Genomic DNA, 19,106 nt, shown 5'->3' with positions numbered 1-19,106 from the left:
TGTTTTATAATCACCATGCAAGCCACAAAACCCCAAAATGAAGGACAGGAGTTACATATTTTACTCTGTAAAAACTCTAAATGCCTCTGGTAAAATACCAGACGCTGTAAAGTTAAAAGATAAGCAACAGATATGTTTTGCAGCCTATATATCAGACAACAGATTAAAATCTAGACTACTTAAAATTTCAGATCTGTAAAAGGCAGGCAGACCTAATAGAAAAACAGCCCAAGGATTAATCCAGGCAGTTCACACAAAAGAAATGCAAGTAATCAGTATTCAAATGAAAAAAGTCTTCTGCCTCCACCAAGAATAAAGACGTGCAATTCAAAACAGCCTTCCAGTTTTCACCCATCAGTTTAGCAAAAACGGAAAGGATTGACAATATCCAGTATCGGCGGTGGTTCAAAAAAACAGGCTCCCTTCTGCTAGGGGTGGATTTCTTTGGAGGGTCTGCAGTCTTGTCTGGGCTTGCCCTTGAGTCAGCTCTCCAGTTCGGGTAGGGACCTGTGCAACAGCAGTGCACATACTCGGCGGGCTCACTGCAGCTGAGCCGGTGGTCTGCGAGCCAGCGGCCAGGAGCTGGAGCTCCAGAATTCCCCTTCCGCATCTGCCTCGGTCAGAGTCCAGCTGTAGAGAGACTGTTCTTGGAAGCTGGGTGGGACTTCCTGTTTCCATGGAGACCAGCTGAAGGGAGGCTCCCATCCAGAATCCAACATAAAACCTTTTCTCCTTTGGAATAAATTCAAACTCGCAAAAAAATTCAAAATTACAAAGAATAAAAGTAGCATAAAGATATCTACCCTTACCCAGGCTCACCTGTTACTGTTTTACCCTGTTTGCTTTATCATTTGTGTCATCTGTCTCCATAAAGACACACGTACACACTTTTTTTTTTTTTTCCCTGAACCCTGTGAGGGTAAGTTACATACATATATCATGGCTCTTGACCCCTAAATACTTCTATATGTATTTCCTAAAAATAGGGGTATTTTCCTGTTTATAGAACAGTTACTAACATTAGCAAATTCCACACTGATACAGTAGTTTAAGCCACTGCCCACCTGCACATTTTGTCTGTGGACCAGATTAATGTCCCTTATAGTATTTTCCCCTCCCGTACATGGTCCAGCCTGGAGTCTGGTGTTGGATTTAGGTGCTGTGTTTCTTTAACCTCCTTTAAATCTGGAACATTTCTATAGCCTACTTTGTCTTATATGACATTAACATTTTTCCCTTTGTGGTATTAGAACTTTCATTCTGATTTTAGTGTTTCCTTTAGTGAGATTCCAGGAATTCTGTGCATTTGAGGCTGGAGCACTGCCTGGGCCGGGAGGGTTTCCTGGACACCCTGGGGCCACAGTGGCCATCTGTCCCTCGTTGGTGATGTTAATTTGATCACCCAGTCACGATGCTTTCTACCTTCTCCACTGTGTAACTCCTAGATTTTTCCTAACTTGCAACCAAGCAGCAGTCTGTGGGGAGACACTTTGAAACCATGCAGTTATCCTGCTCATCAGAACTTCCCTTGGATTTAATGTCTGTTGATTTTTCTTATCGGATTCAGTCTTTACCGGGATGGTGCACCTACGTTAACATTAGAGTTCATTCTTGATGTTGTATGTTCTGTCTGGTAATATTTCTGTCTGGTAATATTTCTGAAATAAGATATTTTGCAAAAGAGTTTTCTAAAAAAACCAAAAAGGTCATTTTGTTGCCTTAATCGATAAGACTAATTCCCTGCAGCATCTTGAGAAAATTAGTTATCTTTATTCCCTGACGACGTTAAGCATAAAAGATTTCTTTTGCGTGTGATGTGTGTGGTTCAGTGTATGCTGGGCAACAAAAATCGCTCCAGATGGCCACTTTGGGAATCATCCACTGGTTTTTCAGTTGAAATACTTAATTGAGTACCTGCCCCATGTCACTAGACTCTGCCCTGTGGGATTCCCGCAGAGAACTAGAGTCCCAGGTGGCTTCCCAGGGAGCTCTGCCTGGAGGACGTGTCACCCCCATCACTCCTGTCTGTCCCCTGGGGAAACCTTTTGGAAAGGGGGTCTGGGGACAATGGCAGTCCCATGCCAAATGGATAAGGCGACATCAAAGAGGAACAGAAAACAGGCTATGCCTCTGAGCTAGCAGGAAGGCGGGCTTCGTCTGGCACTAGTGCAACAAAGCTCAACAGGACAGAATGAGTGGGCCCTGCGTTCAGAACGGAGGGAGCCCAGCTGAGACACTTACATTATGAACATTTTTAACAGGCGGATGCCATGAGGGGAGAGAGACGCAGCTCTCCGGCGCATGGAGGCAGGTGGAGCTGACGGGAGGCAGACGCTGGCTATGAGGTGGTGGTAGTGCTGGGGGGGGTTGTTGAGGATCGAAAGGGGGCTTATTCCGTGATAGCAGGGGCATGAGGGGAGGCCCAGCTGGCTTGTTGTGAGAAGGGTCGCCTGGGTCAGGTAACCTGAGATGAGCCTGGGAGGTTAGCCCTCAGATGGAGATCTCTGGCGGGCAGTGAAGCTAGGAGCAGAGAGAGGCATCGAAGAAATCTTTGGAGTAGACTTGTTTACCAAGGGAAACGAGAAAAGAAATGAATTGTAAGGAGAGCCGTTTAAGGGAACAGGAAAGGGATACCCAGCTAAGATGCCTGCTGTTGGTTTGTGTGGAAAAGCTGCAGGAGGAGGTGGGCGGTCGTGGGGATTGTCTCCTGGTTCTGGCTGCCTTCACCCCTTGCAAAGTAAGGACTTCTGGGCTAGATGGAGGCCTTGTAAACTTGGAAGCCCCTGGTCAGAGGGGTTCTTTGACATGTAAATGGCTCACAGGAGACCAAAGGGAAACCCTGTGGTGCATCTTCCAGTTTAATATTTGTAAAGCCCTAAAAACAGTGCCTGGGACAGAAATGTTAGCTGTTGCTGGTGCAGCCAGAAAGCAAGGTCGTCTTGGAGGAACAAAGGCAACTTGACCCTGGAGAAAGTGAGTCGGAAGGTGCAGGCACGGTGAGGTACACCGGAGGCCAGGGCTAGGCTTTTGTCTTTGTTAAGGCCATAAAGAATTTGGACCATAGACTAAAATGGCAGGTGTACTTATTCTGGGATATCTCTTATTTTTGCTAACCCCTGTCTTTTTCCCCAAAGTCATTATCTGAGGCATGTGTCCTTATCTTGGGGGCAACGGCGGAGAGAGAGGGGCTGCTGGAGGGCCTTGGCTACAGGGAAATCCTGGGAGAAAAGAAGGGGGCGGTGGGGTGACTGCCCAGCTGAAGCCAGTGCAGCGAGGCTCTCCTGAGGCAGGAGCTGACAGGCACTTGAAGGGCCAGGGGAAGAGCAGTGGCGGGCCTGGGTGGGGTTCCCTGACACTGTCCCACAGTGGCACTCAGGAGCTGTCCCAGAGGGTGAGGCCTGAGAAAGGTTATTTTGATTTGGAGATGATGATATCATTAGGGACCTTTGGGGAGTAGTTTTCTCCTAAAATACAGTGCATCAGTATGGATTATTCCAGATGACTATATTCTAAATAGTTTTAGCTCATTCTGTTATAAATGGGCCCCTGGAAAATGGGCTCATATCTTACGAGGGGTGCAGGAGCCTGCTGTTGACACCGGTCCAAGGACGCACTGCCACACGCCTACAGCCGGACCACTGAGCTCTTTCAAGTCATAAGAACATAGAAATTGGGGGTTTCCGTGAGGCAGAGAACATCTGTACATTTTTTTTTGTACATTTTGTTCTATACCATTTATTACTTGTTCCAGCAACTGATACGCCAGAGTATACAGCAAGTGACTGTTGTTGTCAGAACTGTCTCATTGAAGCGCGTAGATCCGGCAGCTGTTTAAAGAGGAAATGGTACTTTGGACCAGCACGGTTAGTCTCAGTGGATGGGTCTTTTCCACCCAAGATCTTCACAAATCAAGCAGGTGGAATTGAGGAACAGCGCGGTATCGTGGTTTTCTTCATTCCTTGGATGGTGGTTATTTAGGTGAAGCAAACCGCCATTTAGACCATCAGGGGGGTACGGTGCAGGCTTGGGAAACAGGTGCAGTGGTGGCTCTGGACCTCCTAGGTCCCATCAGGCCTGTGTCACTTGTTGTCACAATGTTGGTTGTGTGTGCGCACAGGTCGGGACCCTTTGAAGTGCGAGCCGACCTGGAGGAGTCCATGGAGTTTGTGGACCCCGGCGTGGCTGGGGAATCGGATGAGAGCGGCGACGAGCACGTCAGTGATGAGGAAACCGACCTGGGCACAGACTGGGAGAACTTGCCGAGCCCCCGGTTTTGTGATATCCCTTCCCAGCCCGTGGAAGGCTCCCAGAGCCAGAGCAGCCAGGCGTCCCCGCCCATTGCGAGCAGCAGTGCGGGTGGGATGATCTCGTCCGCCGCGGCCTCAGTCACCTCCTGGTTTAAGGCTTACACTGGACACCGCTAATGCGCACGGACCGAAACACACCAGGTTTGTGTCAAGAAAGTTGTTCTTCACTATGCTCGAGTAAACTGTGTGTTAAGATAGTGCCTGGAACAAAAAGAGGTTATACTGTTGGGTTTTTTAAAAGCAGGGAGACAAGCATTTCTATGTATCAAATGGCCAGTGGGGGTGACCCACACGCTTATAATACAACAGCAGGGTCAGAGGTCCTTCTGCCCAGACCCGTGTTAGTGGAAGAAAGACGAGCGTGTGTGTTGTGTTCTGTTGAAGCAGAAAATCCATTTGGACTCCCTTCGGTCATGGGCCACAGGACCCGCAGAGGTGGGCTGACACTTTGGTCCTTGTGATGTTGGGGCTATTCCTGAACACTTTACATTTTAGAAACTGAATCACAAGGAAGTGGTTTTTATGATTAGGACTTGAAAGATAAAAACTGTTTCATGTGCGTTTGTGCTTATGCCATCATTTTTTGTACAGAGAACCAGCAGGCAATTTGAAATACTTGATTTCTTTAGAATCTGGTCATGTTTGGTTTTTAGGTCAAGGATTTTGGTTTTTGTTTGGAAGGGAGGGGCTTTTTGTGGGGTGGGGAAGGGGTAGTTTAAAAATTATTTCACTCATGCTGCTGCTGTCGTAGCTTGTCAGACATTCCTGTTTTTTCTTTCTCCCACACACCAAAGAAATGAAGGTCTTTTTTATTTTTGGACCCACATCCATGAACAGAAGAAATCCCAGCTGCAAGGATTGCCTGGAGATTTAAAAACTATTTTCTTATATTCTGAAAGGAATTAAGTTCATTCTCAGATTATTGAATTTCTACCTAGATCTACACTATGTGCATTTTGAAATTAAACTTATTTTTTGAGTGAAAAGTCATTAAGGTAGTTCCCTTATGTAAGCTAAATGCCGCGTGGGCACAGGTTTAAAAGCCACTTAACTAAATGGCCTCTGGTCATTCTTTGGTGTCCCAATTTCTTTCTAAGGGATTCAGTAGGTGGCAGGTTTTCCCAGGGAAAACCATCCTGCCTGTTTTCTTAGAGGTTCTTTGTTGCTCTTGGGACACTCCCTTCACTCAGAAATGCAGAGCAAATCCTAGCTGATACTACTTTTATCTGACAGAATTTTCCCTCACCAAGAGATCATTTTCAGCTAATGTGTCGTCTTGTCATTCTCTTAGTGACAATCTTATAAGTAAACTGTAGAGAGGCATTATGTACAAATATGTAAGTAGTTTTTTATTTTTAATAATTGCAAAAAAGTCCTATGTAACAACTACAAAAAGAACTCCTATGAAAAATTCCTAACAGGCATTATTACCGTATCTTGTTAGTGTGATCAGCATGACAGTACCTCAGATAAATTGTTCAGAGACTTACCCTACCCTAGCTTCTTTTCTTGTAATTATTATAGTTGATAATTTGCCTCCAAATCCGAGGTGCTAAATAGCTTTTGCTGTTGGTATATTTAATGTTTGGTAGAGTTGCAGAAGAAGGGTGTTTATTCCTACGCAGGAGTTCCAGGTTCCCTGGCTCCCTGCATTTCCCACCTAGGGAGGAAACAGGCTCTTCTCCGTGTGGGTTCTCAGTAGCTGGTGTCAGGTACTCAGCTTCGTGATGGCTGAGCTAGCATCATACCGGCAGGTCTGAGGTTCATAGGGAATGGGTCCGGTAGACTTGAACAAATACCAAACGAACTTAAACTCCCATGAGATAAGGGTTGTCTAGGCACTTCAGACCCTCAAAAAAAAAAGTTTCAAGCTCAGAGAAGACGGAAGACAGATTTGGAGCTTGGGGATAGAGATTGACTTGAGCTAAAAGATGGACAGTTAGGTTTCTCTTAAGTAGGCCGCTTAAGAAACCATGAGTGTGAGATTAAGCTAAAGCCTAGACCCCGGAGTTCACAGCTCCTATCTAGAGAGTAATTCCACAAAACTCAAAAGGATACAGGAAATAGGGATTGATAGGGTATATTTTGTTGTTTTTTTTATATCAACTAGAGGCACTTTATTTGGGGTTAAATGATCAAACCCTTTAGTGGTTTTGAACACCAACATACTGGCTTACACTGCTGAGATATTTTGGTTTTCATTATTTTGCACTGGATCCACTGTAAATATTCTTAAATATACATTTCAACCACTGTTTTTTTTCTACTCTCTTTGCTGCTCATTAAAATCTTTCATGTAGGTGCCAGAACCTTATGTAAACAGCTTTTTAAAAAATTGAAGCTGGTATTTTTTTTTTAAACAAAAGCCATAGAACGTGGTCATGTTTTCCATATAAAATGATTTGTTGAAACAAGGTTAATACTAATAATAACCTACAGGCACCAAATAGGCTGCTTAAAATGGTCTGTTAAAGACTTTTTTGTAATGGAATATAACTAAGAGAAGTTTTGCACATCTGTAAGTTAAGGGGAAAAACAGTATGTCAACATTGGGTGTATGGACAGGATTCACTTAAGGATTCGTGTATCAATAATTTGGGAAAGAACAGTCGGGGGGCATGCTGTTTTTAAAAGAACTACAGTGTCTGAGAATCTCCTTGTGGTGTCATGTTGCAGGAATTTCCCATTACTCTGCGACTTCCAAACCAGTTTGAGTCATAACAAATGTTTTCTAAACTTATTGTATTATTGCAATAAATCTTTTAACAGTACTTTGTTAATATGTGTGTCTTTTTCACGCTCTGATTACTCGTTTCTATTGATACATTGAGGATAGCAAAAATGAGATTTAACTCTGGAATAATTTATACAAATTGTAGGGTAATTTTTTAAAGAATTTTTTTGCTAAATGAGGAAAAAGTTCTGGTAATCCTAAAAATTATAGCTGATGGTGGTATTAACAATTAATGGTCCACCTCAGGTTAGCTGGGAAAAACTAGTTGCTTACCAGTTACATACTTTCTCTAAACATGCATTTTTCTTTTGTAGCCATCATATGATGCGTGTGTCCTACAGTGACTTGGTGTCTCACAGCAGCTCCATGGGGAGGTTGCCCGTTTGGAACCTGCCCAGACTTCTCAGGACAAGAGAGAAAAGCAGAGTATCAGAGGTTAGAGGGGATCTGTAAATTGAGGGAAAACCAAGTAGTTTGGAGAATCACTCTCCCTACCTCCCCCCAACCCCTTTCAGGTTAGATTATAGAGAGGGGGTTACCTGCAGGTAAATGGGGATACCAGGGGTGATTTCGGCAGAACTGTTGCCTGCAGAAAGCTACCCGAGGGTTCCCAACTAGGGCATGTGCTTCAGGACTAGTGCCCTTCTGCCTCCTTAGGTAACACTAAAGACACACTCCTATCTAGTGCAGACCCCAGAGTAACATCATGACTGCTGCAGGAATCGGGGGGAAGCACTAAGGATAGCTTTGTCTTTAGCGGATGGATGGTCATTAAAAGTTACATCAACAAAATGGAGTAGGCTTTGGGCAAGTCCTCTAAACTTCAGTTGTGAAATATCAATGAGAGAAAGCCACCATCAGCACACTCCAAGGATTTGGTGAGAAAATACCCTGAAAAAAAAAGAGCAAATAATCCTAAAATTTGTATAGACCACAAAAGACCCCAAATAGCCAAAGCAGTCTTGAGAAAGAAGAACAAAGCTGAAGGTATCATAAACCCCAGATTTCAAGATATACTCCCATGCTGCAGTACTCAAAATATGATGGTACCGGCACAGTAACAGAGAGGGAGGTAGTGGGACAGAACACAGCCCAGAAACAGACCCACATGCATATGGTCAATTAATCTACGTTATAAAGGAGGCAAGGATATACGATGTGGAAAAGAGTCTCTAAATGGGGAAACTGGACCACTTATACACACACAGAAAAACTCAAAATGGAGTTAAGACCTAAATGCAAGACTTGAAACCATAAAACTCCTCACAGAACACATACACAGTATGGGATTTGGGGACGACACCAAAATAAAAAGCTTTTGCGTAGCAAAGGAAACCATTAAGAAACATAAAGGCAACCTATTGACTTGGAGAAGATATTTGCAAATGATATATCCAATAAGGGGTTAATATCCAAAATATATATTTACTTTATACAACTCACACCAAAAAAAACAAAACAAAAAACCAACAATCCAAGTCCTAACCTGAATAGACATTTTTTCTAAAGACAGAGGGGTCCCTGGCTGGCTCAGTCAGCGGAGTACACAACTCTTGATCTCAGGGTTGGGAGTGTCCCACATTGGGTTAGAGGTTACTTAAAATCTTAAGACAGATGACCAACAGACACATGGAAAAAAAAAATGCTCAACATGACATCTCAAGGAAATGCACATAAAAATCACCTCACACTGGTCATAATGGCTCGTATCAAAAAGACAAGAAAAAAAAAGACATAAGTGCTGGTGAGGATGTGGAGAACAGGGAAACCTCAAGCACTGTTTGGTGGGAATGTAAAATGGTACAACCACTGTGGAAAGCAGTATGGAGGTTCCTCAAAAAGTAAAAATAGAATTACCATATGACCCAGTAATTCCACTACTGGGTATTTACCCAAAGAAAATGAAAACACTGATCTCAAAAAGATTTATGTACCCTATGTTTATGGCAGTATTATTTACAATAGCCAACATTGGAAGCAATTCAAATGTCCATCGATAGATGAATAGAGAAGATATGGTGTATATACACAATGGAATATTGATTACTCAGCCATAAAAAAGAACACGATTCTTGCCTTTTGTGACATGGATGGACCTAGAGGGTATTACGTTAAGTGAAATAATTCAGAGAAATACCATGATTTCACTTATATGTGGAATCTGAAAAAAATGAACATACTCATAAATAGAGAAATGGTGGTTGACAGAGGGGTACGGGGGTGGGGGGATGGATGAGACAGGTGAAGGTGATTAAGAGGTACAAACTTGCAGTTATAAAGTAAGTCACAGGGGTGCCTGGCTGACTGAGTCAGTAGAGCATACAGCTCACTCGGCATTGTGAGTTCAAGCCCCACACTGGGCATAGAGCTTACTTAAAAAATAGAGAAATGGGGGCGCCTGGGTAGCGCAGGCGTTAATCGTCTGCCTTCGGCTCAGGGCGTGATCCCGGCGTTCTGGGATCGAGTCCCGCATCGGGCTCCTCCGCTAAGAGCCTGCTTCTTCCTCTCCCACTCCCCTGCTTGTGTTCCCTCTCTCGCTGGCTGTCTCTCTGTCACATAAATAAATAAAAATCTTTTAAAAAAATTTTTTTTAAAAATAGAGAAATGGAAAGTACAGCATAGGGAGGAATACTGCAACAACACTTGAAGTGACAGATGGTAACTATACTTACCTGTGGTGAGCACTGATTAATGTATAGAATTGTTGAATCACTATGATACATACCTGAAACTAATAAAACATTGTCAAATACGCTCCAACATTTTTTAAAAGATGGGATTATAAATGAGTGTATGTGTATTAAAAAAATGCAGGATTTTGGGCGCCACTGAATCAGCAGAATCAGCACTGTCCAGTGGAAATAATGGAATTTGCACATGTGACTAAATTGTTAGTCTCATTAAAAATAGGCAAAAAAATTTTTATATTTTATTCAAAATGCCCAAAAATAATATTTCTACCTGTAAACAATGTGAAAAAAAATAAGATGGGGGGGCCAGAGGGGGCCCGCAGAAGGGTCACACTTGTATTCTTGCCCTGAACCACAAAAATACTAGGGAAGGCTTACCCCTCTACCTACACCTTTATAATAAATCCTCCTTGAATTCGCTCATTTTGGGTGTGCCCCCAGTTTCCTATTGAGACCCTGTGCAATGACGAACCTCTGCAGAGCACAGACCAGAACAGATTAAGGGGCCTTAAGCCAAGACTACTGGCCATGGAAAAGAAGGTAATGCGGGGCGCCTGGGTGGTGCAGTTGTTAAGCGTCTGCCTTCAGCTCAGGGTGTGATCCCGGTGTTCTGGTAGGTGTTCTGGGATCGAGCCCCACATCAGGCTCCTCTGCTAGGAGCCTGCTTCTTCTTCTCCCACTCCCCCTGCTTGTGTTCCCTCTCTCGCTGGGCTGTCTCTCTCTGTTAAATAAATTAAAAATCTTTAAAAAAAAAAAAAAAAAGTAACGGGAGAGGTCCGGGCTGTGTACTGGGGCAGCCACATCCCATCTCTACTTAGGAGGAGTCAGGGCTGCAATGAAAGAACTGGTGGCGGCAGGCTACATGCCCTGCAGGAGAATCCAGCTCAACTGCCTCCAGAAAGGAGGCTTAATGAGGAAGAGCAGACTGAAGGCCAACAGCCGAGTCCCAGAATGGGGAAGGCTGGTGGGTCAGGCCTGGCTGGCCCCACCCCTACTCCCTCTGGACTGCAAACAGTTGTGCAAATGGGGTCTAACCTCACAACAGATGGGGACTGGCACAAATACGACCTCGCTCTCCATTTTACTGACTGGCAATGTAGTTAGAATTTGGTTTTTGAAGAATAGCATACATTTCATACTACTTAACAGACGCCTGAAAATGCCAGTTCGTACATCAACTGGAGGGGGGGCAGAAAGGAAGGAATTTAAATAGCCCAGGTGATACTGCCCTAATTAACTGGGAGATGGGATGTGCCATTCCTCAAGTCTCAGTTTCTGCTGTGCACAGCTCATCCCTCAGCAAGAGCACCTCCTCTTTCATGCCTTACACACTTCCCACCACTACGTGTAGCATAGATCGTTCTCTACCGTGTGACGGACACAAAGGATTTCCAAGAGTAATTTCAGCTGTATGCCATTTCTCCCCTAAATACCACCTTTAGAAACTAATTCCTGTGTTTCATTGTTCTAAAGCGAATTTGAGACAAAGGGTCTCTGTACTCATTAGTCCTGAGGTCTTTTCTCTGCTAACTGAAGAGTGGATGGGAGGGCCACTCGGGGAGGTGGAAGGGTTCATTTTGCTTTTTTAGAGGAACATCACGTCTCACAAGTCTTGCTGCGGCGCAGAAGACTGTCACCTCTCTGTTCTGACCCCCAGCTACCAACACTAGTGGCTGTGCTGCTCTAAGACAACACCAAGGTCACATGAGCCACCTAGAATAGGGGTGCTGCCTGACCGGTTTTGCTTAGGCATAAATACACTGGAAGTCACCCAAGAGAGCGTGCCCGCAATGATGTTTGCTCTTCCCATGAGATTGTGCAAACCCCAGCTATGGCCACAAACTTAGGAACAGCATGAATGTCAACAGAAGGGATTGCACATTTCTCACAGAGGTACTTTTACCAACTCACAAAGATTGCAACACTAGCTTGTTTGAACCCAGAGGAAAAACGACTAGAAAGGGTCGGCTTCCCCCAGTGCTAGGTGATGTGCACGGCAGAGAATGCATTTCAGTGCAACACGGTACCCGTCAGGAAGAGCTCTTGTTATGAGTGCAGTTTGCAATATACGGCAAGAAGTTTGGGGCAGACTGGCTTCATTCTGATCTTGAGGCAGGCTGTCCTCTTTTTGTGGGGGGAAAAAGAGGACGAATGGCCAGTCTGCTGAGTGAAGAATGAAGGCGGTGAAAGCTGTGGAAAATGCCTGGGAATACCCATGTCATAGAAAGTCTCTGAGGGGCGCCTGGGTGGCGCAGTCGTTAAGCGTCTGCCTTCGGCTCAGGGCGTGATCCCGGGATTCCAGGATCAAGTCCCACAGCGGGCTCCTCCGCTGGGAGCCTGCTTCTTCCTCTCCCACTCCCCCTACTGTGTTCCCTCTCTCGCTGGCTGTCTCTCTGTCACATAAATAAATAAAATCTTTAAAAAACGTCTCTGAGGCCAGTCCACACAGGTAGGCGGGGATGCCCTGACAAGTCCAGGTTAGAAGGGATAGCTGGACAGAGCCCAGAAGGGGAGTTCCTAGATATGCATAACCGTCAGCCCACAGCCTTGTGCAGCCACAAGGCCCAAAGCAGCCTGTGGTCAGGAGAGCCACCAGCAACAGAGCCCAGATCATACCAAATGCACAACGGACAGTTACCCAGCAAACTCAGAGGGCTGCTGTGGGAACATCCCTAACCGAGAATGCCCCCATGGGACCAGCTATAATCCTCCTCCCCACTTCGGGTTTCTCTTACTTCAGATGGAAGATTACAGCATGGCTCAGGGCCCTCAGACTGTGCCAGCACCCCTCACGTTAAGATGGTCACTAGCAGCATGTACTGTGCATGAGCCACTGAGCGGATGGCATGACCAAGCTACTCTCTCTGAAGCTAGAGTAGTGGGGGAGCGAGACCAATCTGTAAAATGGGACGGTGGCAGTAGATGGCAGCTAAATGAGGTGGGTGGGACAGGACAGGGTGGTCCCAAAGGAGGTGCCCCCCGAGCACAGAGCTAGCAGTATGCTCAGGCAGGGTACGCGGTCTGTTTTGAAAGATCTTTCACATGGCCATTTTAACGCCAGAGTCATTTTGATAAGGTCTGAGAACAAATTTTTTCTCTTTGCCCCTTTCCCATTTCCAGTTCATTCCTGCCTTGGATATCTGGTGTCATCTGTTGAGGGGACAAAGCCAAACTGCCCCAGAGATGGGGGCAGAGGGCTCTCAGAATCCCAGATTTCTGATTCTGATTTTTTTCTAACAGTGGGAAAGGAAAACTAGGCCAGGCACATCAAGGCCTCTGAACAAAAGTCAAAAGGTGGAAGTCTTATTTGGGTCCCCATGGCAGGGAGGAGGCTAGAGTCCTGGTGTCCACATTGTTATTTCCTCTCTTAGGAGTCTACGATACTGCAGCAGTGCAGGAAAGCAGGGAGTGCTGTACTGTTCCAAGAAATGTAAGCTGGGCTGTTTTCACCAGCTTGGCACTAGGGGGCTCTGAAGCACAGCATCTTTCCCCTAAGTGGAAAGCTACACTCCTCAAAATCAACAGCAGGGAGGGGGTGCCCTCTGATGCCACCTGCTAAATCCTCTATCGTTCACACAGCACTGGGAACAGGGTCCGGCCACAGTGTTCAAAAGGGGTCGTCCATGATTTCCAACGCCCCCAAGGAACACACGCCAAGATGGGGTTGGGGCAGTCTTACCTTGTCCTCTGCTCTCCATCAGCCCGAGTCACGGCCTCGTGTCCCATGCGAAAACCAAATCCGGAATGGCTGACTTGAGAAAACCAACCAAAACAACCGTTTATCCTGTGCGTCCACCTGGGCAAATGCGTAACAATGACAGCTATGTTTTCCAGGCACTTTCCACACGCCCAGCTGTACTCTAAATCCTGTGTGATCTGCTTTATTCCTAAATCATGAGCCATGACAAAGCTCTCAGGAAGGCGTGCTGAGACTGCCATCTAAAGCAACCACAGGGAGGAGGGCAAGCACTGGAACCTTCAGCCCAGGGCGCTCGAACTGAAAAGCATTTCCAACGTACCTGCACTGGGGCAAGTCACGAGGCAGGGCAGAGATCCCATGAAGGAAAGGTAAGCTTTCTCCGCCTCTCCTTGTCCTGTGTCACAGGCCCAGGCCAAGTGTGGTCAGAGATATCATCATTGCCTGACAGGCACAGACTTGCTCAGCTTTGAGAGACACTTTTCAGTTATAGTATCCTGCCTTTTCAGGGAGGAGCAGCTTGCCTACCGGTAAGGGGCAGAAGAACCCAAGGCAGATTCCAATGTGGAAGCCGCTCCACGGCCACCCACCACCTCTGCCACAGTGACCCTGGCTCCACCTGGCTCCACCTGGCTCCAGTCCTGTCCCACTCTGCTTGGTTACCTCTACTCTCCTTCGGGGCCATCACCGCCTGCACTCATCAGTTCCCCAACAGCTCCTCCCTGGAACATTCATCATGCTTCTCCACAGTGCAAAGCAGACAGGTTTGGGTGATTTCAAACCAACCTAGTTTTTAGGTCCTTCACAGCAGCTTTTTGGGGCCCAACACCCTCCAGCCACGCCCAGCATTACATGACCACAGAATATATCCTCACCGACTTCTTAACCATTAACTAGTTACGCCTAGACAAGCTTGGGAACATCCTCCGACAGGAGCTACAGGAGGTATGGGAAGACAACAAATTCAAGATAAGCGTAGAGTGTTGCAAAAAATGTAAGCTCATGATGTTAACTGAAGATGGTCTCTTTTCCCAGGCAGAAAACAGTTTTCTCTCCCCCACCCCCCTAACAACTCAAACTTTTAAATTCTTACGATTCAATTCATAACATAATTCTCCATTATTAATTACCTCAAAGAAGGAGGGGAAAAAGCAACTCAGGTCCCATTTAAGATGCATGTTTTTATTGAAGTTAAAAAAAAAATTGTAACCAGACAGAAAGAGTAAAGTAGACAGGAATGTTATAATCTGACTATATAGTATCTTCTCATTCTTGGTGGATCACTAAAATATAACAAAGGATTGTTCTCTATGCTAATTATAAGGTTGTCCAGTTAAACCATTATTTGGTATCTTCAACAGGTTAACCACTTTTAACTATTTAGAGTTTCTTCTCAGAAACATTCATATATTATACAGGAAACATTCATAGTTTATTTGGGAAACATTCATATTTTATACAGGATGTACAAATTTAAGACGAGACAATTAAAAAAAAACACCACACAATTGTAGCCGCAACACTATCCTAGCTGCATTGTGGGGTTATGTTCGGTCTGCTGCCCACTATATACACCTGGATTTAATAGTGTTATTTACAGAGGGGCCAAAAGCACTCATCTAAGGTAAAGGCGCTCGGGTTTAATGTGCACTTTCATAGCCCTATGAAAACACAACCATTATATACACTGTAAACACCACAGGGCATGAAATCCATCTCCAACCACAAACTTCAATCTCACAGATCAAGCATACAAGGGCTAAGGTAAGGTGCCTGACTTTTCCTTTGTAAGCATACTTGTCATCCAAGAGTGCTGCTATTCTTTCCATAGGACACTATTCACTTATTTCAAATATGGTGCCAGTGCTTAAAACATTTCTGGAACCCCTTTTTGGGGATTGCCTGCATAGTCTGCAATGAACTCTTCTGAACGTCCTTGATGGTGGCAAGTGTTCGTCCTCTGAGGATGGATTTGATGTGGGAAGACAGGCATATTCACAGCCAAGTGAATCCAACTGTGGGATGCCACCCTGGACCAGACGGGAGGCGCCACTCTAAAATGAGACCAGTTTCCTCGTACAGCTCATAAAGCAAGAGTTTAAAAAAATGCCTGAGCAATGGCGGTCCTGATGGAGTAAGTACAGACTCTCCTAGAGCGAGGGCTCTGAGAGGCAACGTTCACTTGAACAGTAGAGCTAGGTGGTGTTCTGCAATTTCAAAAACCAGTCCTTTTGTCGCCTCTCCCATGGACTAGTATTCCTCTTCAGTTTCGGTTCCCTTTGCTTTCTTATGGATTGCCCGATTAAAGCTATGGCATGCAGGGACCCAGTGATTGTCATGAAGCCCCAGCTTGCAGCCAGGGAAGCCCTTCTGAGACCGGTGGCAGCACATCCAGTATCCTGGCCCGTAGGGCAACGCCTGGCAATAGGGCTTGGGGTGCCACCGGCACAGGGACACGTCCCCGTTCACGTACTTCTTTTTGCACTGCTTGCATGGGTCCTCTCTATACCGCGGGTCCCGCACCCAGCGCGAATCCGCTGGCCTGATGTTGTAGTATTCGATGATAAACTTGAAATAGCAGCAGGTGCATTTGAGAGCCACTAAGCTCCTGGTGGGCAGTAACCTGAAGATTTTCACCATGAGGTGGTGGGGCAGGAACGCCATGTACTGCTGAGGCTCCAAAAGCTGCTGGATTTTAAACCTGGTCTCCAGAAAGTCATGAGACACCTGCTTCTTCCAACTGGACGTCTCAAGCACCGGTAACGTACTGTCCACAGGAGAGGCTGGCGGGACAAACGCATCAGCGGACACGCTTTTTTCCTCAGATGCACTGTCACGCTCAGCAGCATCCTGACGCTGGCTGGCCCGAGAAGACTCCCTTGTGCTTTCACTCAACTGGGGACAGGCTGACTGGTGCTGACCAGGCGGCAAAAAAAACAACATCCCTGGAAGTGGGTCTTCACAGGACTTTAAACTAGAAGGCTGGCCTTGCTCTACCTCGGACACAGTGATACCAACACACAAAGATTCCGTTCTTCTCTGATCAGGGTTCTGGCCAGTGAGCGGCACTAGCTCTCTACTCATACAATCAACAGCATCCATGGGTAATTCGATGGCTCGAGAGCAGGTGTGAGGAGGAAAAGGTGACCCGGCAAGTTCCTCCGTCATTTCCACATCGTATCTATTGCCATTTTTCATAGCAGTGCGCTGATCTGGCTCAAATTTTGCATTGTCCGTGAGGAAATTCACACTTGCTGGCAACGGGGGACAGCCCCGAGGAGCACTGTCGCAGGACTCCTTCCCCTTAGGAGAACAGGGGTCAGCTCCTGAGGGGCCACAGTCCACAGGATTCACCTGAGTGTCTGGTGCCTCCAAGGCACCTTTGTTTGTTTTGCCTTCATTAGCCTGAGTGCCATTTGCAAGCAACACCCGGCCCACATTTCGACGGAAGCTGTTATTCCTCGAGAGGCTCCCGGGCTCTCGCTGGCTCTGCCGCTTCAGGCACTCAGACTCCAGCCTGGCTACCATGTCAAGGACACGGACTGGCTCAATCTGCGGTTCGCCAACCTCAGGATTTCCTCTTTCCGAGGATTCTTCACAAGCTCCTGGAGCAGAAAAGGGCTCGGAGGCTGGGAGCACACCTCTGGACTGCCCAGGAAACCTCACCACGGCCGGTGAGTTAGTGCAGTTTTTCGCACAAGTAGCTAGCAGGGCACTGGCTCTCTGCTCAAGGAAGGCGACCATCTGTATGACCGACAGAGGCCTCCCGGCGTAGATGCCATCACCACTGTCACTCACGCAATGCACAGAACAGTGCTCAATGCCACACGCAAAGGGCTCAGGCTGGGAGCACCTGCTGTTGACTTCCCTCATCCTTTCTATCTGTATTTTGGCTTTTTTAAGATCCCCTGATTTTTTCCTTCTTTTAGTAGCTCTCCCATCAATATCCCAGGAGCTTTTTATTTTCATCGATCCTATACTATTGCTACACTGCTGGGCTGCAAAGAATGCAATTTTCTCCTTGGTATTTCCCGGTTTCACAACAGCCCAGATATCGAGAGGCCCTTCCCTTTCTTCGCCCTGGTGGATTGTTGCAGATGGTGCATTCTTCTTGGTTTTAACACTCAAGCTGCTCTCTACAGGGCTCTTCCCACTCATGCTGCACAGGACATTTGGAGAAAGAATCCCAAACGGCTTTCGAGATGATGCTTTACCAAGAGAGGGTGAAGGAAAGACACTTGGTCTCATGTAGCCAGCTTTGCATTCTTCATCATTTATAGCTTCTTGGTGGCTCACAGGCGTTCTCAGAGTTTCCTTGCTGATTTCCAGAGGTGGCACTTTCTTCTGGAGTTTCCAGTATGGCTTTAGTGCATAACAGAGGCTCTACAGGAAAGAAATACATATTTGATTAAAATAGTACTTTTGTTTTTAGAAAAGTTCTGATAGTTCTAACAGTTCTAGCAAGTAATAGAAACATTTTGTCAGTCCATTAAATCTTTACCATACCAACTCTCACTTCAGCTAGTTTTCAATGTACAGATCAAGAATAACGAGAGCAAAACCACCACTTTCCGTGGGGTATAGGCCAGAGAATAAACTAGCAAAGTGGAGGCTGAACAGTGAATTTCAGAAACTAACATTAGTTAGCATTCTACACATAAAATCTTAAAAAAAAAAAAAATTAAAGGACTAATTTTATCTATTTATTTGACGGAGAGAGAGGCAGCGAGAGAGAGAACACAAGGAGGGGGAGTGGGAGAGGGAGAAGCAGGCTTCCCGCTGAGCAGGGAGTCCGACTCAGGGCTTGATCCCAGGACCCTGAGATCATGACCCGAGACAAAGGCAGACAAGCTTAACCAACTGAGGCACCTGGGTGCCCCAAATGTTAAAAATAAATAACTTACTGAAAACTTCCAAATACAAGGGACAGCATAGAAGGAAATGATGAAAAGAACTGGCCAGAATCCTGAGTAGACTGACACTATTTCTAAGTCATCACAGCTAGCATTTTATTGGCTGCAGTCTATCAAAATGTTGTACTGCTTTCTAAGCTATTCTCTTACTGTTGAACGTTTTAGATGTTTATAATTTTTTACCTGTTTGCTTATGTACTTTGCCCATCTACTACTCTTGATTTTTTTTTTAAGACTTTATTTGAGAGAGCAAGAGAGAGCGCGCGCACATGTGTGGGAAGGGCAGAGGGAGGGGGGAGAGAGAATTTCAAGTAGACTCAAACCAAGCAGGGAACCTGACACAGGATTCTCTCTCATGACCCTGAGGTCATGACCTGAGCTGAAATCCAGAGTTGGCCGCTTAACCAGCTGAGCCACCCAGGTGCCTCTAGTCTTGATTTTCTAAATCATCTATTTGTATAAGCTCTTAACTGCCAAATTTTCTCCAAATACCTTAAATCAAATACAGAACCCATAATCCTTATTAAGTCTAAAAACCATTTTGAACTAGTTCAGAAAAAGCAATGCCCTGTTTTGTTCCCTGACCAAGGCTGGAAGAAATGGGAGCCATCTTAGAAATTAGAAAGACGTTCACATGCGATTACACACATTACATGTATGTTTTAGTCCTTGCTGTATCATTAATTAGCTAGACTCAGTGAGTTTACCCTTGGACAAGTCACTTCCTCTCTGGGTCTGACTTGAAATGTTGACTGAGGGGTTGGA

General features: G+C 45.7%; 2 protein-coding genes across 11 annotated transcripts in view; one reads left to right on the top strand and one right to left on the bottom strand.

Moving 5' to 3' along the window:
• The window catches only part of ATG14 (autophagy related 14), a 73,738-nt gene that overhangs the window by 29,861 nt on the left and 24,771 nt on the right, over window positions 1–19,106 (top strand). For 2 of the 7 annotated variants that reach the window (XR_004622166.1, XR_004622167.1), the window contains exons 10-13: window positions 4,118–4,448; window positions 7,356–7,476; window positions 13,433–13,799; window positions 13,938–14,192. Coding sequence is in view for 3 of the 7 variants with exons in the window: in XM_034648473.1 (XP_034504364.1) it covers window positions 4,118–4,424 (307 nt within the window). In the remaining 4 variants the exon portion in view is untranslated. Of the gene's footprint in view, window positions 1–2,261; window positions 7,079–7,355; window positions 8,465–13,432; window positions 13,800–13,937; window positions 14,926–19,106 lie in introns of those variants that run through there. The other 5 variants (XR_004622165.1, XR_004622164.1, XM_034648473.1 and 2 more) reach the window with 5 other exon arrangements.
• FBXO34 (F-box protein 34) overlaps window positions 14,590–19,106 on the bottom strand; it is an 83,688-nt gene continuing 79,171 nt past the window's right edge. For all 4 annotated transcript variants that reach the window (XM_034648469.1, XM_034648471.1, XM_034648470.1 and 1 more), the window contains one exon: window positions 14,590–17,811. In XM_034648469.1, coding sequence (XP_034504360.1) covers window positions 15,679–17,811 — 2,133 coding nt within the window. In that variant the 3' untranslated portion in view covers window positions 14,590–15,678. The remainder of the gene's footprint in view (window positions 17,812–19,106) is intronic.

This window comes from Ailuropoda melanoleuca, chromosome 20, assembly GCF_002007445.2.
Source record: "Ailuropoda melanoleuca isolate Jingjing chromosome 20, ASM200744v2, whole genome shotgun sequence".
NCBI lineage: Eukaryota > Metazoa > Chordata > Mammalia > Carnivora > Ursidae > Ailuropoda > Ailuropoda melanoleuca.
This window is presented reverse-complemented; position numbering and strand designations above follow the sequence as displayed.